Below are 20,744 nucleotides of genomic sequence, written 5' to 3' on the forward strand. Positions count from 1 at the left end.
AAAATTAGGAAGAAGCTGAATGTAACATATTCCCATGTAGCCTGTTTAGGGACAGTTGGGATGACCTGAAAGCAGATTGCTGGCACAGATATATAGACCCAGGGACATAGCTTTGGGAAGTTAGTAGTGCCTACAAAACCCAAAGAATCAAAAAGTTTGATTTCAGTAGATGGTTATGTTGATTCTATTGTAATACTGATTTTCTGTTATAGCCTGGAGGGTATATGTAGACCAACTCAAAAGAAAGAATTGTTTTGGTGCCAATACAGTTTTTACTTATTTTTTATTTAGTCTTCATTTAGCAGCTAGGGCACATTCCCTTGTGTTCTTCGGTGCTGCAGGGCAGTTTGAGTTGCACAGTGGTTTTTGCCCTTGTTCGGAGCTGAAAACCAAGGTACCCATGCACAGAGTAGTCTGACCCCTGATCAAATCTGCCCTGTATTGAAAACAAACCCATAATTTTTCCATGTGAGCTTCCATTCCTTAAAATAGTATGGAAGTGAGTCAAAACCATGTCTGTCCTGCATGATGTTCTGGTATAGGGCACAGGTGGTTCTTTACCAGTACCTGGGGTCTGCGGCAGCAGAGCTGTTACCTGCTGGCAGCGCCTCTGCACTAAGCCCTGCAGTACCTGGTGGGTGACAGTGGTGGGAAGGGCCGAGGGACAGCCGTACCTGCTTCCGTGGGAAGTACAGCCCTGAGAATGCAGTTGGAGGATGGACTCTGCTGTTTGGCAGTGCTATCCTTATACTAGAATAAAGGTGGGAAAAAATCAACCCTTGCCAAACAAAACTGGTTCAAATAACCCCTACTCCCAAACCTCGCTGGCTTTTTGTAGCATGTCTCCACAAGGGCCTCCTACCAGCACACCAGTGTCTGTCTGAAGTTGCATCTCCTCCTGTCCTGGTAGACAGCAATGTGCCCGTGAAAGTTTGTGCTGTGACTGTTACCTAAAGCCTCCCCTTCATCTTTTGGTGTGCAGGGGCTTTCTTAGTGCTTTGACCTGCTCTGGGAAAAGTTAGATGTTATTCTGTGATAAACTGTGTTTCTTTTCACATGATAAGTTATCATGGTCTGTGCAGACAGCCAGTGTTGTGGTCCTGAAGCAGATTGCCTTTGTGAGTTCAGTAGATGTGTGTGCTTTTCCTTTAAAGTGGGATTTTTTGAGTACAAACGCTGACCTGTCGTTGCCCAGGGTGTATTTGGAGATCAGTTGATCTTCATACATCTTCTAAGTAGTAACAGTGTGACTCCTTCATAGTTACATCAAAATGTGTTTGAGTTTTTGGGAAATATTCCAGTTTTCCTGTGAGCCTCGTGTTTGTTCTTACTGGCTTGCAGGTCAAAGCGTGCCATGCTTCTTCTTGCTACCACACTGAAACTTGTTTGCTTTTACTCTTAACACTGAAGAGATCCTGATGCTCCCTTTTTATTCTGAGACAATAATCCTCTTGCAACATATTTAGAAGTGATATTTTAACATTATTGTTAGTATCTATTGCCAAAGAAAGAAATGTCTATCTGTTGACATTGAAATGGCTCAGGTCACTGCAGGTGTCTGAGAAATGACTGGTTGCTTAAATGCTTTGATTTAAATATGGTCAAACATGGTGATGGAATGGAAATGTGGCTCTGGTGGGGCTTGGCTCCAGTCTTAATGGTTCCATTTTCCTTGCGTTATTGGGCCGCCTTCTCTAATTAAGGACCAGCTGTAAGCAGCTGCATAAGAAACACAGGTTAAAAACATGGTGTCTGTCCAAAACTTAAAAATTTGTCCTTAAAATTTTAAAGCAGATGGAGTTCGGTAGAGACTGAGAGATCTCAGACAGATCTGATGAGATGCATCATAAGATGAGACTGAGATGCATCATAAATACCAGGGGTTTTTATATATATATAGACCCAGATTTGTGTTTTCTGAACAATGTCTATCATTTGGATATTGTTCTTTCTTTTAGATAGTGGGTTAACTTGATGAGGGTATAAAATCAGCATAAAAATCTACTTACTGAAATTAATGAGGAAATCTCTTAGAATTCCTGTATCTTTTTGAAAAATGGGCCTCAGGTCTCTAAATAATTTAATACAGTCTTTATAATCTTCTTTTCTATCTGATAGATCTGTGAGGTTGCACAGAAGCAATGAAAAGATCCTTGTCCTGCATGCTTCTATCTTGCCATGCATACTTAACCGGGTGAAAAGAGATCAAGCGTTATCTTACACTCTACTGGATTTTCAACAGCTTTGTAAAGAATTACCTTTTAAAATACTTTATAAAGAAACTGCTAATAAACATGGCATTTAGGCAATGCTATCCCTTCTTCATTATGCTGAAAATGATCAGAAGTTTTTCCATTTGGTGTAAGCCAAGCAGCTTGCAGATTAGATCTATTCCATAGAGAGACCTTGAACTGCCCATTATGGAGTATTAATTCTATTTTCTCTAAAACCAGCATCACGATGTGGGAAGATACCTTTTGCCTCCTGATTTGTGCAGCATTATAGTACTTTTTTTTTTAAAGTTTTGTTTTACCTAGGAGCCTTTGTTCATCACGTTAGTTACAGCTGATGATAGAGGACATCTGTGTGTCAGGTTTGGAAATTACTTTTAAAACAATGATTTAATGAAAGCAAGGCCCACAGTATGTTCTCCTATTAATCAACAGGCAAAAAATATTTCAGCTGTACAAACAGTTGTACATAGATCCAGCTCCTTACTGTCAGTCTCACTGGCACTAACCAGAATTACTCTTGAGGAACTCTCTGAAGTTTATGCAGAGGCAGTCTCTCTCTAGTTCCTGGAAACCAGTAAGACTTTACTTCGTGGTGAAGGTACATTAATAACAGCCTGTGCATCTTGCTGGAGGAATTTTGTTGCTAACACTGATAGCATTATAAAATAAATCAAAAGAGGTTACTAATCTGATTCTCCATAGGCTTTCTTCTTTGTGCAAACAGAAGTAAACTGCTTCCGTGCTGGTTTTACATTGATGCTAATGATATCTGATGCAAAATTGTGAATAATCCTACTTTATTGTGAAGTACTTTTTTATTTCTTAAACTCCAGAGTGGATGGAACATAAAAATTCAAATAGGCTGTATGTGAATCCTCCAGGAACTGCAAGATTTGAAAACTCTTATTGAACATGAGCTTTTCATAATCTTCAGTTCTCATGATAAAAACACTTCTTAGGATCATAGCCCAAGAGATTATTATCTGTTCTCTGCATTTTTATATTGTAAATTATTACTAGTTCAGCCAGTGATAATACTTCAGCAGATGGTTGATTTGTAATCGCTGCTTGTCCTGGTTTCGGCAAGGATAGAGTTAATTTTCTTCTTAGTAGCCGGTATAGTGCTGCATTTTGGGTTTGGGATGAGAATGGTGTTGATAACACAGTGATAGTTTTAGTTGTTGCCAAACAATGTTTACACCAAGTCAAGGACTTTTCAGCTTCTCATACTGCCCTGCCAGTGAGGAGGCTGGGGGTATGCAAGAAGCTGGGAGGGGATGCAGCCAGGACAGCTGACCCAAACTGGCCAAAGGGATATTCCATACCATATGATGTGATGCTCAGTATTTAAACTTGGGGAAGCTGGCTGAGGTGTGATTGCTGCTCGGGGACAGACTGGGCATCGGTCAGCAGGTGGTGAGTAATTGCATTGTGCATCACTCGTTTTGTATATTCTTTTATTATTGTTATTAACATTTTCTCTTCCTTTCCTGTCCTATTAAACTGTCTCTGTCTCAACCCACAAGTTTTACTTTTTTTTTTTTTGTTGTTCTCTTCCCCATCCCACTGAGGGTGGGGAGGAATGAGCGAGCAGCTGCATGGTGCTTAGTTGCCAGCTGGGGTTAAACAACGGCACTGGTCCAGCAAGATAAATTCTGCAGTATCAAGAATTTGGGCCTTTGTACCTGTCTTTTGGACCACAGACAAGAACCTTATGTCCACTGCACTGTGGATTTTTCACACTTTGGTAAAAATGGCCATGCTGTGTTCAGATAAAGTCTATCTCACCACAATTCTGTCTTCATACTGGCCAATGTATGTTGGATCTTAACTATGCTTTTGGTTTTGCATCTGACATTTCATACAGACCTTTTTCTGTCTTATCTTGAAACAACCATGTTCTCTACTCACCTTCATTGTGCCACTTTAGATTTTTATGAAACTTTTCTTGTATTCCCAACTCCTAATCTTTTTTTCCTCCAGCTTGAAGGGTAGTGTACTTCATCTGTTGCTTTCATCTGTAGTTAAGCAGAGGCCTATTATGCTAACAAAAGTAGAATCACACTAAACAGACTGTTAATATTAGCTTGTTGTGAATCCAGATGTAAGTACAGTAATATGGTATAATTGTATATGCAGTTTAGTACCCAAGGGCCTAGTAAAAATAGTATTACTACTGCTGTGTGTTGAAACCGTTCCATTAATTTCATTGTTCTTTTTGCCTATTTCTCAGTCTTTCACATTTCTACTATATTCCTTTTTTTGAGTTGAGGGTGAGAAAGCAAAGGGGACCAGAACTGTGTACAGCTCTTAATCATAGAATGGTTTGGGTTGGAAGGGACCTCAAAGATCATCTAGTTCCAACCCCCCTGCCATGGGCAGGGACACCCTCCACTAGACCACGTTGCCCAAAGCCCCATCCAACCTGGCCTTGAACACTTCCAGGGAGGGGGCATCCACAGCCTCTCTGGGAAACCTGTTCCAGTGCCTCACCACCCTCATAGTGAAGAATTTCTTCCTTATATCCAATCTCTTTTCATTTAAAACCATTACTTCTTGTCCTATCACTACAAACCCTGGTAAAATGTCTCTCCCCATCTATCTTGTAAGCTCGCTCTATATAGTGAAAGGCTGAAATAAGGTCTCCCTATTGCTGTCATACTTCATACCAGTTATGTGAGTTGTCAATTGAATATTTTACACTTGCTGATTTCAATATTGATTTGTATTCTCTGCAGAGGTTATAAATTCAGGGTAAAAGTTGTCAGTCGAGTGTGACTGACAGGTTCTTGATTAATGAAGCCTAGGACTGAAATTGCAAAAAGGGGGTGGATCTGCTGTTGGCGCTATGGAGGTGTCTGGGTTTTACAGGATCTGTATGTAAGGATGCTTTTCAGTCACTGCTGCTTAAGCTAACTGTGAAAATAATACTATTAATACATATTGGAAAGCCAACAAAGTTTTAGTAGAAGTAGAATGAAGTGCACTATCGTATAGCATTGTGATAGTCTGTTAATTCCTAATATTCAGTTTGATTATTTTTTTTACTACTGTGAAGTACCAAACTTACTTTTTCATTATTACTGGTTGTAATAACCAGTACCAGCACAAATCATAGAATGATGTTGGTTTCATATACGAATCATGTAGATGACCTCTGAAAGTTGTCTGATCCAATTCCTAATCAAAGCAGGACAAGTCAGAGCAGGTTGCTCAGCACCTTTTTCAGTGAAGTTTTGACCATGACCTGTCTGCATATATCTTTCAGTGTTTGACCACTTCCATGGTACAAAATCAAGAGACTTCACAACTGGTCCAAATTTTCTGCATTCCAACTTGTCTGTTGCCTTTTGTCCTGCCTCTGCACACCTCTGAGGAGCCCAGGTCCATCTTCTCTTTGGCCCTCCACTAGATAGCTGTAGACAGCAGAGGCTTTTCCTTTTGCCTTCTCTTTTTAAGCTGAACAATCCCAGTTGTTTCAGCATCTCCTCGTATGTCATGTGCTCCAGCCCTATCCGCCTCCGTGGTTCTCCTCCAGACTCATGCAGCAAGGTGTTGTGCTGCTTGACCTGTGCGTCTTGCAAGTGCTGGGTAGAGGGGAAGAACTGCTGGCAATGCTCCTGCTCCTCCTCCCAGAATATGTTTGGCCTTCTCTGCTGAAAAACATGCTGTTGTTGAGTGGTAATGGTTGTCTTAGAGCCATTTGTGTTTCTGATAGAAGATGGTTAATACTAAAATGTAGTAAATTAGCTGGTACTTTTAGGTAAGGTATGATCTTAGGCTGCAGTTCAGTGAAATGTTTAAGGGTGTATCTGTCCTCCTGTCTTCAGTGGAACTAAAATTTGTGCTCAAGTTTAAATGCTTCAGTATAAAAAAAGAAATAAAATGTTGAAGCAGTTTCTTAAGACATTATTTTTAGCTTCAAACTAGTCTGCTGTGCTGTCTATCATCTATATGTCCATTGATGGTTCTGTCTTGTTGTTAGGAAGCCAAAGTTAAAGTACTTTGACTTTAGCCTACAATGACTTTTTGATTATTCTCCTCTCTGGTAATTTTGGAACCCAACTGAGCTGGACTAAGATGATATTGATTTCAAATCAGGTTTTTAAAATCTGTTTGAATGTGGACCTTATCTCTAATTTAGCTTTTTTCCTTACTTTATTTTTAATGAAGCTCTTATGCTAATGGCATCTCAGTTTTAAAAAGTGAGAGGAGTTTTTTAGGCCCCCTAGATAAATTGGTTTTTAAAAACTTTTTAAAGGAGATGGTGTAAACTAAATGTGCTATTAATAGTTAATAAAAGAATGAATATGCAACAGATTGTATCCATAGGTTCCCGTGGAGGCTTTCATTGACCTCCAGGCTCCTTTCTCAGTTCTATTAAATTTCCCTCTTTTTCCCTTCTCTCCTGGGAATGTGTCCCTGTGTCTCATTCTTTTGGAGGGCAAGGAGTAGAAATCTGTTTTCACCGTTAAACTACTGGCTTAGGGCAGGAACAGGAATATTTCATTTGGAAATAAAGGATAGAGGGGGTAAAAATAATGTCACTAAAGTAAGATTTTGGCAGGAAAAAAATTGCAAAAAATGTAAAGCTTGAAGTGTGTGGCCCAGGAAACAAAATACAATATCTGTACCGGTGTTAATACAGTAACAGCTGAGAGGATCAGCTTGAGAGTAGGTTACTGACTAGGTTGGAGGGAACTCTGAGTCATCAGCTTTTTTAGTGCTCTTTTAATTGAAAAACAACAGCAACAAAACCAAAAAAAGAAAAAAGAAAAAAAGCACTCTTGAAACTGCCCTGACTGCAATTTTCTTTTAAGTGTCTTTCCTCAACTTAAAATGAAAGAAAAAAACCTTTCTAATTCCAGATCGCTAAATGCTCTGCACTGCAGTTCATTAGTTGATGAGAGAGTGGAGTGGGAAGCTCTTCAGGCTGTTAAAACACTTGGCTTATTTTGGTTGTGCCTGCGTAGTGCTAGCTACATCATCTTATCTTTCCTCATCTGCTTTCTCCAGCTTTAAGTGAGGGTCACATACTGTTTCCTATGTAAAGCAATTCTAGAGCAGAATATGAAAAGAAATATTTGTTTGCTAAAACCACATTGCAGGCTGAAGGTATACACAGGTCTGCCTTAATACCTATTACTTTATTTCTAAAGAGCTTGCCACAGCTAGAAGGAAAGCTTTTCTCTGTCCCTACCCCAGTTTTCCTATCAAAGAAACAGGTAAACCTCCCCCTCCCTCATTCCCCCTCCCCTCAAGTCTGACAGTACCGCACAGGGTCCCTCTTCCACCCGCACAGACTCTCACTGGTCGTTGTGGCCGCTTCTCTCAGCTCCTGCTGGCATCATATAAATGGCCACGCTTCTCTGTTATCTGTTTGTCCTGGTTTTGGCTGGGATAGAGTTAATTTTCTTCCTAGCAGGTGCTATAGTGCTGTGTTTTGGATTTAGGATGAGAATAATGTTGATAACACACTGATGTTTTCAGTTGTTGCCAAGCAGTCAAGGGCTTTTCAGCTTCTCCTAGTGCCCTGCCAATGAGAAGGTGGGTGCAACCAAGAAGCTGGGAGGGGACACAACTAGGACAGGTGGCTCAAGCTGACCGAAGGGATATTCCATACCATATGGCGTCATGCTGAATAAAAAACAACCCCGAACTGGGGGTGTTGGCTGGGGCGGGGGGGAGCGGCTGCTGATTGGGAACTGGCTGGGCATCAGTGGGTGGTGAGCAATTACGTTGTCCATCACTTGTTTTGTATATCCTATTATTATTGTTGTTGTTGTTATTATTATTATTATTTTGTTTTTCCTTCCTTTTCTGTCCTATTAAACTGTCTTTATCTCAATGCCCGAGTTTTACCTTTTTTTCCCCCCGATTCTCTTGCCCATCCCGCTGTGGCGGGGGGGGTGAGCAAGTGGCTGTGTGGTTTTTAGCTGCCTGCCGGGTTAAACCACAACAATGTTTTGTCATGGTTTCTCCAGTTTTAAAGGACTTCATTACAGTAGTTTCTGTTTTCTATAAAGAACATGTCGTACAGAGCCAAAATGCATTCCTTTTTTTTCTTCCCTACTTGCCACTGCTTCTTCTCCTATTCAAAGCTATTCTTATCTGCTGCTACCTTTGTGCAAGTACTCAGTCATATAGATTTTCTGTCACCAAAACTTTATATCAAAGAATGTGGTATCAAGGGAAAGATTTTTTTTTTCCTGTTACAGATAAAAGAAAATTGCTTTGTTTTCAGGATTCCCAAAAGACCAACTCAACTTGCTATCAAAAAAAAAAAAAAAAAAAAAAAAAAAAATCTTTATTCTGTTTTTGTTCTCAATGTGTGGATTAAAAAGATCATTTGGAGGGACTGTTTATTTGAAATCTAGGCTTCCTGAGCAAACAAAAAACCCCTTTCAGTTCATCTAGGCATGGAAAAACTTGTTGCACTACTTAATTCTCTAGAACCGAAGTGGTTATGTCTAGTTAGCTTTTATTTGTTTTTAGAGTAGGCTGTTATGCCCTTGGATGTATTTGCTGTGGAAAACGGAAAAATACTAAGACTCAGTTATTAAGCAAGCTGACAGTCTTTTCTCATTCTTGACTGATGGGGGGCTGTGCAGTTTAAAAAAAAAAAAAAAAGCAAGCAACCTTTTGAGCTTTCTCAAAGGATTCGAGAACTATATGAGGTAGGAAATTTCCTCTAGTGCTGGGAGTTGTTCTTCCAATGTTACTGGAAACATTGTGAGACAGTGGGGAAGAGCCTGGTACTTAAGTAAAATTGTTTTATATCTGCTCAGGATAAATAATGCAATTTTGATCTTAAAGCTACTTCTATTTTCTTGTAAATTTTACAGAAAGGAAGGAATGAATGAAGTTGATACTTTTAGAAAATAATCGTGTAATAGGCTAGGAGAGGGAAGGAGGTAAGGTCACATCTGGAGTACTCTGTCCAGTTCTGGGCTCCTGTGTTGGGTTTGCGTGGCAAGGTTTTGGTAGCAGGAGGGCTACAGGGGTGGCTTCTGTGAGAAGCTGCTAGAAGCTTCCCCTGTGTCTGACAGAGCCAATGCCAGCCAGCTCCAAGACGGACCTGCCGCTGGCCAAGGCCAAGCCAATCAGCGCCTCTGTGATAACATATTTAAGAAAGAGAAAAAACAGTTAGAGAGCGCTTTTGCAGCTGGAGAGAGGAGTGAGAAGATGTGAGAAACTCTGCAGACACCAAGGTCAGTGCAGAAGGAGGGGTAGGAGGTGTTCCAGGCGCTGGAGCAGAGATCCCCCTGCAGCCCGTGGTGAAGACCATGGCGAAGCAGGCTGTCCCCCTGCAGCCCATGGAGGGAGGATGAGGGGGTGTAGCGATTCCACCTGCAGCCCATGGAGGACCCCACGCCGGAGCAGGTGGAGGCACCTGAAGGAGGCTGTGACCCCGTGGGAAGCCCACGCTGGGGCAAGCTCCTGGCAGGACCTGTGGACCCGTGGAGAGAGGAGCCCACGCCAGAGCAGGTTTGCTGACAGGACTTGTGACCCCGTGGGGGACCCACACTGGAGCAGTTTGCTCCTGAAGGTCTGCACCCCATGGAAGAGACCCACGCTGGAGCAGTTCGTGAAGCACTGTAGCCCATGGGAGAGACTCACGTTGGAGAAGTTGGTGGAGGACTGTCTCCCGTGAGAGGGACTCCATGCCTGGAGCAGGGGAATGATGAGAGGAGCCCTCCCCCGAGGAGGAAGAAGCAGCAGAAACAACATGTGATGAACTGACCGTAACCGCCATTCCCCATCCCCCTGTGCCGCTGAGGGGGGCGGAGGTTGAAGCCGGGAGTGAAGTTGAGCCCGGGAAGATGGGAGGGGTGGGGGGAGGTGTTTTAAGATTTGGTTTTATTTCTCATTCCTCTACTCTGTTTTGCTTAGTAATAAATTAGATGAATTCCCTCTCTAAGTTCTAAATCTGTTTTGCTCGTGGTGATAATTAGAGAATGATCTCTCCCTGTCCTTATCTCGACCCATAAGTTTTTTTCAGTTATACCTTTTCTCCCCTGTCTAGTGAATGAGGGGAGTGATAGAGCGGCTCTGGTGTGCACCTGGCCCCCAGCCAGGGCCAACCCACCACAGCTCCCCAGTTGAAGAATGGAGGGCTTCGAGGATGATGAGGGGACTGGAGCATCTCTCTGACGAGAAAAGGCTGAGAGAGCTGGGTCTGCTTAGCTTGGAGAAGAGAAGAATGAGAGGGGATCTCATCAATGCTTATAAATATCTAAAGGGTGGGTGTCAAGAGGAAGGGGCCAGACTCTTTTCAGTGGTGCCCAATGACAGGACAAGGGGCAATGGGCACAAACTGGAACACAGGGAGTGTAGTGACAGGACAAGGGGTAATGGGTTTAAGCTGCAGGAGGGTCGATTTAGATTAGATGTTAGAAAGAAATTCTTCCCTGTGAGGGTGGTGAAGCACTGGAACAGGTTGCCCAGAGAGGTTGTAGATGCCCCCTCCCTGGAAGTGTTCAAGGCCAGGTTGGATGGGGCTTTGGGCAACGTGGTCTAGTGGAGGGTGTCCCTGCCCGCAGCAGGGGGGTTGGAACTAGATGATCTTTAAGGTCCCTTCCAACCCAAACCATTCTATGATTCTATGAAGTTGCATCTCAATATGAGGAAAAACCTCTTTACTGTGAGGGTGACCGAGCACTGGGACAGGCTGCCCAGACAGGTTGTGGAGTCTCCTCTGGAGATACTCATAAACCCACCTGGACACAATCCTGTGCAACCTGCTCTAGGTGATCCTGCTTTGGGGGGGGGCGGGGTTTGACTAGATCAGCTCCAGAGGTCCCTTCCAACCCCTGACATTCTGTGATTCTGTGTTTGCTATAATACATCATTCATATGCAGAAAATAATAGGTACCTCTAAATGCTTTAGAGGAGGAGTCTCAGCTGGAGGAATGTTCTGCAGATGATGCAGAGAAAGCTGGGCTGGAAGCTGTCATTCTGTAGGGAAAGGCAAAACAGAGAAATGGTTCCCATGCCTGTCTTCTGTTGTCCAGATCACCAGTCTGAAGTTTCTTTTTTTTTTGATCCCATTTCTAACTGTTCTTTGAAGATTTATCTTGATCGAAGAGAGGGTATTGACTGACACTAGGACAAGAACAGGTCTGAGAAACTAATCTGAAGTTTGAGCTTAATTGATGCTAAACTGATGAGTGACTGTCTTGTTGCTTGGCTAAGCCTGTCTTTTTGGAAACAATCTACAGCAAGAGCGCAAAATGCTGGCAGCAGCAGCGCTACATAGTTTTAAGCTGTTGCTACAAGCTGTTACCTAGATTAGCTGGCAAAAGAATGTTTGAACCTGTAAATGACTTTGGCAGAGCCCAGCTTTTAACCATAGTTTCCTGGCAGTAAAATTTTGCCAGGTATTGTACTAATAATTTGAGGGATGGGGGATCACAAGGTTTCCAGGCACCAGATGTCTGCCTGCATTTGCTGGGGGATTTTTAGGTTGGCTTTATGTCTATCTACAATATTTTTATTTCCCTGGAAGTGTATGCAGTACGTTTTCAGAAGACGATGCTGAGATATCATTAATACCCATTCTTCTGCTTTTTAGCTTTCATTATTTAAACTCCTTTTAGAACTAAGGTGTGTTTGTTTTGTTGTTTTTGAGAAGTATCTGTATGTTTTAGTTGGCAGTAGATCACACCTAAGCTCCTACGGTCACCATACAACCCATTTTACCTACAGAGGAAAATCAAAATGCCTTACCAGGTGATTTACCATTTCTAAACATAACTTAGTTGTGGGTTATGCCTAGTAACAAGAATAATAGTTAAATTAGAGGCAGCTGGCATTAAAAGTTTCAGATAACCACTTACAAAATATACGTTTGGAAAACATCACTCGCTTTCCAGAAGTAAAGATTTGACAAGAACGGCTCCTCCCACCCTGTTTAGCTCAATGTAAGTGTGTTGGGTTTGTGGCAAGGTTTTGGTAGTGGGGCGGGGGCTACAGGGGTGGCTTCTGTGAGAAGCTGCTAGAAGCTTCCCCTGTGTCTGACAGAGCCAATGCCAGCCGGCTCCAAGACTGACCTGCCGCTGGCCAAGGCCGAGCCAATTAGCGCCTCTGTGATAACATATTTAAGAAGGAAAAAAACAGCTAGAGAGAGCTTATGCAGCCGGAGAGAGGAGTGAGAAGATGTAAGAAACTCTGCAGACACCAAGGTCAGTGCAGAAGGAGGGGTAGGAGGTGTTCCAGGCGCTGGAGCAGAGATCCCCCTGCAGCCCATGGTGAAGACCATGGTGAAGCAGGCTGTCCCCCTGCAGCCCATGGAGGGAGGATGAGGGGGTGTAGAGATTCCACCTGCAGCCCATGGAGGACCCCACGCCGGAGCAGGTGGAGGCACCCGAAGGAGGCTGTGACCCCGTGGGAAGCCCATGCTGGGGCAAGCTCCTGGCAGGACCTGTGGACCCGTGGAGAGAGGAGCCCACGCCAGAGCAGGTTTGCTGACAGGACTTGTGACCCCGTGGGGGACCCACACTGGAGCAGTTTGCTCCTGAAGGTCTGCACCCCGTGGAAGAGACCCACGCTGGAGCAGTTCGTGAAGGACTGTAGCCCATGGGAGAGACTCACGTTGGAGAAGTTGGTGGAGGACTGTCTCCCGTGAGAGGGACTTCATGCTGGAGCAGGGGAACGATGAGAGGAGTCCTCCTCCCGAGGAGGAAGAAGCGGCAGAAACACCGTGTGATGAACTGACCATAACCCCCATTCCCCATCCCCCTGTGCCGCTGAGGGGGGTGGAGGTTGAAGCCGGGAGTGAAGTTGAGCCCGGGAAGATGGGAGGGGTGGGGGGAGGTGTTTTAAGATTTGGTTTTATTTCTCATTCCTCTACTCTGTTTTGCCTAGTAATAAATTAGATGAATTCCCTCTCTAAGTTCTAAATCTGTTTTGCTCGTGACGATAATTAGTGAGTGATCTCTCCCTGTCCTTATCTTGACCCACAAGCTTTTCGTTATACTTTTTTCTTCCCTGTCTAGAGAAGGAGGGGAGTGATAGAGCGGCTCTGGTGTGCACCTGGCCCCCAGCCAGGGTCAACCCACCACAGTAAGCTAATAAGGTTGGGGTTTTTTTGGATGTGATGCCAAATGTCCAAATCTTATTTTTGCCTTTTGCTTATAAGGGGGAATGTCTAGTTAGGTGGATAGTTTAGTCCAGGCTAAGAAAAAGCCGGTTAGATGGCACCAATCCACTTCACGTATCACCACTTCATGTAATGTCACCTTCTAGGACAGCAGTATCCTTATTTTTCCATTGCTCTTTATCTATTGCTGCCATTTTGCAGTCTCACTAGAGCAAGCCTCAGCTGCCCTTTACTGTAGCATCTTTTGAATTCTTGTAAACATATGCATTAAGGAAATTTACATCAGATAAAGTAATTATCTGAAACCACAGCACAAAAAGTCCAACCAAATCTAGTCTCATTAAATTAATAATGACATTAGGAGGTCTCATCCTTTTCACTTCATTGTTATTCATAGATTAGAAGAAGGAAAACAAATGTATCAGTGGTTTCTCAAGTTCAAATGAAGTGATTCAAATGTAGGAATGTTTCTAAATCTCCTAGCTGAAAACAACAGCAATTAAGGCAGAAGTATCATAAACAAAACCCAGACATTTTGGAGAGAAATTTTTTTTTTCCATTGTAAAAATTACCAAATGTTTAATTTTTTGGTGCTGTATCTTTTGCATCATCTGTTTCCCTATGGTTCTGTGAGCAATTATGTTGCTCCATTTTTTAAAGATTTAATTATTTTATTGTTATGTGCTATTTTAATCTATTGTAATAACTAACAACAGATTTAATGGTTATCAGAAACTCCTGAAGTACGATTTCAGTTTTCAGAAGACTTATTTTCAGAAGAAAAAATTATTTAATTCTGAAAACTTGTTTTGTTTTTCATTTTTTAGTTTAGACCCATTCTCTGTTGTTAACAACCATGTTTTGCCTGGAGTTGTTTATTTTAAGAAGGCTGTAATATATGAACTCAACAGAAGATGGATGGCAGGATTGATGATAGGAAAATGCAAAAATAGAATAGTTAGTTTTAGGGCTAGATAATTTTAATGAAAGTTTCACACTCATTTTCTGTTATAAAAACAGCCACCTTGCAGTCAAAGTCCTTTGGGTTTTTTAGTGCAGTTTGTAAAGCTCCTTTAATATAGAGATTAACGATTTCTTTTATTTCTTTCATTCCGTTTATTGGTTTGTAAACCTGAAGGCTGTAAATTTTATGAAAGAAAATCCTTTAATTTTGTGTATGCCTATTGATATGTGTGGTTGCCATGGTACAGATTTGGAGTAAGACTTTTAAATCTCTGACTTGAACCAGTGTGATGATTTTTAGCATCATGTTTCTGATACAATTAAGTCTGAAAAATTCCAAGTGCTTACTGAATTTAGCTCACTGGATGCTCTAAAGGTCTAAAGTTCTAAAGTAAAGGTCTAAACTTTACTACATGGTCTTAAAATTTCTGATTTGTGTGATGGAGTTTTGTTGAGAGTTCATGACTCCCTTTGAGTTACAAGCCATTGTCTGAGAACAGCTGCTTTAATTTCTAGCTATTGATTTTAATGCCTTCTTTCCAATTGCTTTGTACAACGCCGTATTGTGAATAGAGTTTTATATAACTTTCATCAAATAGCTGAGCGGATCAGGAATTGTTAAAAACCTTGCATCCGTTCCTTAGGACATTTCTGATTCCTTTCCTAACAACCCCTGCTGTAGAGTTCCAGTTTATTCGATGAGCATAGTCATTGATGGTGGACCTTGAGATTTAGGTTGGCTGTGAGGTCCTTTGAAGATAAAGATGGATTTTGAACTCTGTTAAGAACTCTATAGGAAGTTTATGAAGAACAGAAGTTCTGTCATAGGCATTCAGCAGCTTGAGGTCATGACAGATGTTGTAAAATCTGTTGCAAGGTAAAGTTTTTTAAGCCCAAAGCCTCCATGCTCAGGTGCGATGCCAAGTATGAAAACCTTAGGGCTGCTGTTTGTGAATTAAGGTTCATAGTTGCATTTTTTAGTAAATCTTTTTTCTTTGTGAAGCTTAGAGTCGAGGAGAAATCCAAGAATATGTCTGAGCTCTGGACAGCCCCTAGCTAGTAGTGAGTGCTGATTTGGTTGGTTTTCCACTGAGGAAATGCCACTGGACTACTGAACCCTTTGATACTTGTCTACCCTGTGATGTCATGTGTCTTGCTTGAGAATATCTTACCAGATACATAGATTGCCTTTATTTAATCTGTTGGTTGATTTTACTCAGAGACATTTTGAAGGTAGTGATGTGACTCTATGGCAGGACAGGTGGAACTGTGTACTGTTTGAATGTTAATGCTACTTGGAAACCAGCTGGAAAATTTGTCAGACCGCATTCTGCTGTTAATAATAAAGAAATAATAAAGAAAGTGATGATACAATTCAGATATGAATTAGAAATACCATAATTTTTCAATGAAAATATTTTTCTTAGGCAGGTCTGATTATCTTTTAATGAAGAAAATGTTCTCTAAACCCCGTTCCTGAGTTCCGCTCTTGAAACTGTTCACAGATTGTCAGCTTTCTGAAGCTGAAACTCTTTGCATGTAAATCATTCTTCACTAACAGACCCATATAGGTTTTTATAGTGAATCAATACATTTATTTTTCTGTATGTTCAGGAAGGACTTTGAAAATGTAAAATTGTAGATCCTCTTCACCTCTTTTTTTTTTTTTTTTTTTTTGATGGCAACTATATATATTGTGATCTATATTAGGTGTTCTGAGTGGGTATACCAGATGTCATAAGATGTATAAAACACAGAATTTTTCACTAGACTATGTTCTGCCCTAAAAACTACTCTGGGCAGAAAGGAATTCAAGTGAATAATGGAGTCAAGTATTTTAGATTTTTGAGTGATATCATATAGCTTTCTGTATTACTTTTTTTTTTTAAATATGTATGATACTTTGAAAATTTAAAATTAACAGAGAAGAAAACTTTCTCTGTTTGCCAGAAATTTTTGGGTTCTCTCTTAATTGAGAAACTTTTCTGCTTTTTGAATGCAACCTCATACCATTGCTACCAAAGTTATGGAAAAAAATTAATTAATTTATGCTCCCTCTGCTGGCCTTCCAGCTGTGCAGAATAGATCTATCCCATGCCTTCAAAGTACCCCCACATGCAACTGGTTTGTGGAAATTGGGTCTTTGGGGGACGAGGGAGAACACTTTGTCTGCAAGATCCAGATTTGAGCAGTGAGTAATGGCACATCTGAAATAACCTCTCAATAACAGTGAGAGCTTTTAGAAAGGAAACAACAATGATATTTTGTGATAACTTTGAGTACATTCAGTTGCAGCAGATGTGCAAACTGTTAGTATGATATAGGAGAGCTGTACATTTGCCACCAGTAGTATACACAAAAATTGTTTCATTTTTTTGCCTGGGCTTTCTGAAAATCATCTTTGTAGTACAGTGCAGAAAAGCAGAACTGAAATAAATAGTCAAGTTGTTCCAAAACAATTGAAATAATCCCAGTTTGTTTGAAACTAAGGTGCAAAGCCTGTTATGCCTGGGAAACATTGTCTTGATATCAATCACTTAAGAATGATTATGTATTCTTTTTTTGTTGTTGTTTTTTTTTTTTTTAAGCTGGACCTGTGATCTGCAGAATGCTAACATACCCTCCAACTCGAAGAGCCTTAATTGTGGGTTGTGGTCTGCAGATGTTTCAACAACTGTCAGGGATTAACACCGTCATGTATGTATTTACTGCTTGCTTCTCTTTATAAACTATAAGAAAAAGACAATTAGACCAGTAGAAGTTGTAGATGGGCTTCTGGACAAAATGTGAAATGTGAAAAATTGAGTGTGAGAGCTGGAATGTTTGTTTGAAATCCAGATATTGACATATTTGGCATCTCAGATTGGTACGAGAGGATGTTAGTATAAGGGCAGACATTTATATGGAGATGCGAATGTGAACTGTACTCTGGGAGATGCGTTATTATATGTTAAGGTTTATGGCCAAAGCTATGTATGTCTACATAAGAAAGTACACCTATGGTTTATGTTTGTGTGCAAATAGATCAAAATACAATGAGGGTTAGACTGTTGACCATGTAAACAAGATGGAAAATTACTGTGAAGTGCTAAAGGAGGTAAGATGCTGAGGGAAGAAGCATTTCCTGTTATTACATGGTTCTGTTGCATGTATGAAGACTCAGTACATGCAGAAGTGAAGAACAATACGTTGGGTTTTCTGATAAGCTGTTAGCTCACAAGAGGAGTAGCTCTTGACAACGTGCAGTGCACAAGACCTAGTTTAAGTTGAAATTACTGTTGAGCTACCCTATAAGAGTAACTGTAACAAATATGATTTCCATATTGTTTTAAAAGCAAGTGTAAAATATATTACAGTAACATCTTATGAAGAGAACTATGCCTAAGGAAGCAAGCTTGTTAGGAAAGACTTAAAAGGAACAGCTAAAAGGTTAAGCTTTTAGTGATGTCAAGAACTACCATATTAAATGTTAGAGTAAATATCTGCCATCTATCACAAGGTGGGGAGGAAAAGCCAAACTCAGTATTGTTAAACTGGAAAGGAGGGAAATCTGTAGCAGGTAGAGAGAGGATTTATAAAGTAGGAATTGTAACCAAATGTGGGAAACAGGAGAATGCAAAACTGGTAAGTTGTGTGTGAAAACCAGAAGACAGGCACAGAAAGAACTTTGAGAAATTCTTCAGGTACATCAGAAGCAAGAGACCTATTAGTCTCCAGACCCAGGAAGGATCAAGACGTTGTGAGAACACTAGCAGAAGATAAATCTTTAGCAGCAGATCTTACAAAGACTCTTTTTGCATTTGTGTTAATTATGGAGGATATATGAAGCTTCCTGCACTGGAGCTTGCTTAAGATGTCTCAGATGGTCTGTTTCAAATTTAAGTGTTAGAGGAAGAACTTTTAGAACAACCTGATTAAAACAAATAGTAACAAATTGCCTGGACTAATCAGGTACACCCAACAGGTCTGGAGTAATATGAAAACATAATGACTGAATTTGGAAATGTATCATAATCTGTGTGAAGCTACAGCCCAGAAAGTTTTATTTCTGTCCTTACCAAAATTAATTAAAACTGTCATAGAATCAAATGAGAAGATGTGTGTTTACAAATATGAAAAATTAACATGTACATGGAGAACATAAAAATAATAAGAGACAACATGAATGTTGTAGACAGAGTATAGCTTGCAAATCAGTTGGATGTGAGTTCATGGGCATGTTAGAACTATGTATCCCGTATGAACTAACTATCCTAGTCCATGACAGCTGCTGCCATTTCTTGAAGAAACCAGGTGGTCACAAAAGTAAGAGAAAAGCCCTCTCATGTTAATAACTTTTTAAGATAGGAAAAAAAAGAGATGATAATAAAAGATCAGTTATCATAAGCCAAGAGTAGACTCTTACAGGGATCTGTGTGGAGATCTTTGCTGCTTTAATAAGTCTGTGAAAGGGGCTAAACTGCAAAATACCAGCTTGTACTCATACACCATTCAGGATATTAAGACCCTCAAATCTGTGAACATGTACAGTTGCGGGAAGATAATACAAGATAACAAATGAATAAAATGGCCATATTATACAGTAATGCTTGCCTTACTGTAACAAAATGGCTAACTAACATGCATGGCAGTCTAAATTGTTACTACTCAAAAAAAGAGGTCTTGAAGTTGCATTATAGTTCTATACAAACATCATGATGACATCCATAACCAGTCTGGAATAGTACAAACAGTTGCAGATGCCCTTTCTTTTAGTAAGGATAAACCAGGTTGTATGTGGGGAGAAAGATACCGATATTTGAACAGGATGGTTAGGACTCTGCAGCTTGGAAAAAAAATTAGTTCAGAAGAAACGCAAGAGGCATATAAAGCTACTAATGTTACGGCAAAGATGGGGAGAGCATGATTATTCAGCATTTCTTACAACACAGTTTTGATGACTCCTAGCTCTTACCCAGCAGTAGGTTTAAAATAAACATTTTTTCATGCACCACATAATTACATAGTGGAACTCATTGCCACAGGATGTTACGATGCCAAATGTAGAAGTAAGTTTAGACTTTAATTAGTGAAATTTATATAATAAACATTATTAAAGTGTTATTAAACTTGATAGGGATGCAACCTCTGGCCAAGGACAGTCATTCTCACATTTTGGTTCTTACTACTTTAGGATGACTTATTAGGCTAGAACAAAAAAATTGACAGTTCACAAGGTTTATGATACTGATAGGTTGACTTTGTTTATTTTAAACTTAATATGTTTTAAAATCTCAAACTCCTTTCTGCGTAGGAGGTTTTACAAATAGTTTGGAATTGACCTAATTTGCCTGTGGATGTGTAGGAGGACAGAATTACAACTATAAAACATAGTTAAATCTTAGCTTTAAAATAAGAAAATGCCTGTGACAAACACACGAAGGCACTGTTGTTAAAGGACTGGCTTGTAAACTATTTGCAATATCTAGTATTTTTTTAATAATCCAGTACAACTAAATTGTTAGTTATCAGGTATGCAAGACAGACATGAAAGGACATTTTTCAAAAATAAGTGAGCAGCTATTGATGGTTTGCTTACATAGAAATTGGTGATTGCTTTTTAATGCAGTAATTAAATGGTGCCTTAAGGAACTGTCAGATTGTATTAACTCTCTAAGCACTATTTTCCTCTCCATAATGTTTGGTTGTGTCATTCTGGGATTGCTCTTCTGTTGCAGCAGGAAAACAGGCATTGGTTATGGTTGAAGGCTGTAGGATTGTGTGGACTTTCCTTCAGTGATTTTGCCTCTTGTTTACCAAAACGTTTTGATGGTCGGTGTTCGCTGTAACTTTGGTGCTGCTGTGAATCCTCTTCTCTTGCTATACCCTTTTCTAGGCCATAGGAGAAGAGGCTGCTGACCCCAACTTGCAGTTGCCTGGCTTTCTCTGGCAGAAAATGTAGCCTCTGATTGCCCCCTTTCCCCTTACATATTTCCATGGGACTCTTCTACTCTGTGACCAGTGACCTTAACATGGCAGCATCCATAATGGGCCCTGACTTGTACTAATCTTCTGGCTTGAGGATTTCCACTATTTCTGATATAAAAGAATTTGTTAAAACTTGTATTTTACTGTGAGAAAATGAAGTCATAGGAGTGAGTTTGTGTGTGTGTCTGAAAAACTCATTTAAAAAACCCCAAACATAATCAAATCACAAAGCAGGAAAGTGAAATGAAAATATAAGGAAGAAAACAGTTGTAGTATGATTTAATACTTCCGCAATTTGTATGTGCTTTACTGAATAACTCTTCTACTTAAGAAAACAAAAGTTTGAATCAAAAAGTATGGGTGGCAGAGGTAGGAAATTATATAGAGAAATTTTGCAGGAGTCTAAAAATAATCACTGAGTGTACCCAGGAGTAGAAGAGATCCTAAAAAGCAGAAAAATACCTACAAGAAACACATG

General features: G+C 40.5%; 1 protein-coding gene and 1 long non-coding RNA gene across 2 annotated transcripts in view; one reads left to right on the top strand and one right to left on the bottom strand.

The window, feature by feature from the left end:
- The window catches only part of LOC142599909 (uncharacterized), a 139,944-nt gene extending 130,016 nt beyond the window's left edge, over nucleotides 1-9,928 (bottom strand). The window contains exon 1 of the long non-coding RNA XR_012833362.1: nucleotides 9,896-9,928. This is a non-coding gene — a long non-coding RNA (uncharacterized LOC142599909). The remainder of the gene's footprint in view (nucleotides 1-9,895) is intronic.
- SLC2A13 (solute carrier family 2 member 13) overlaps nucleotides 1-20,744 on the top strand; it is a 173,499-nt gene that overhangs the window by 62,144 nt on the left and 90,611 nt on the right. The window contains exon 4 of the mRNA XM_075742048.1: nucleotides 16,888-16,996. Coding sequence (XP_075598163.1) covers nucleotides 16,888-16,996 — 109 coding nt within the window. The remainder of the gene's footprint in view (nucleotides 1-16,887; nucleotides 16,997-20,744) is intronic.

The sequence above is a fragment of the Balearica regulorum genome, chromosome 1 (genome assembly GCF_011004875.1).
Source record: "Balearica regulorum gibbericeps isolate bBalReg1 chromosome 1, bBalReg1.pri, whole genome shotgun sequence".
Classification (NCBI taxonomy): domain Eukaryota; kingdom Metazoa; phylum Chordata; class Aves; order Gruiformes; family Gruidae; genus Balearica; species Balearica regulorum.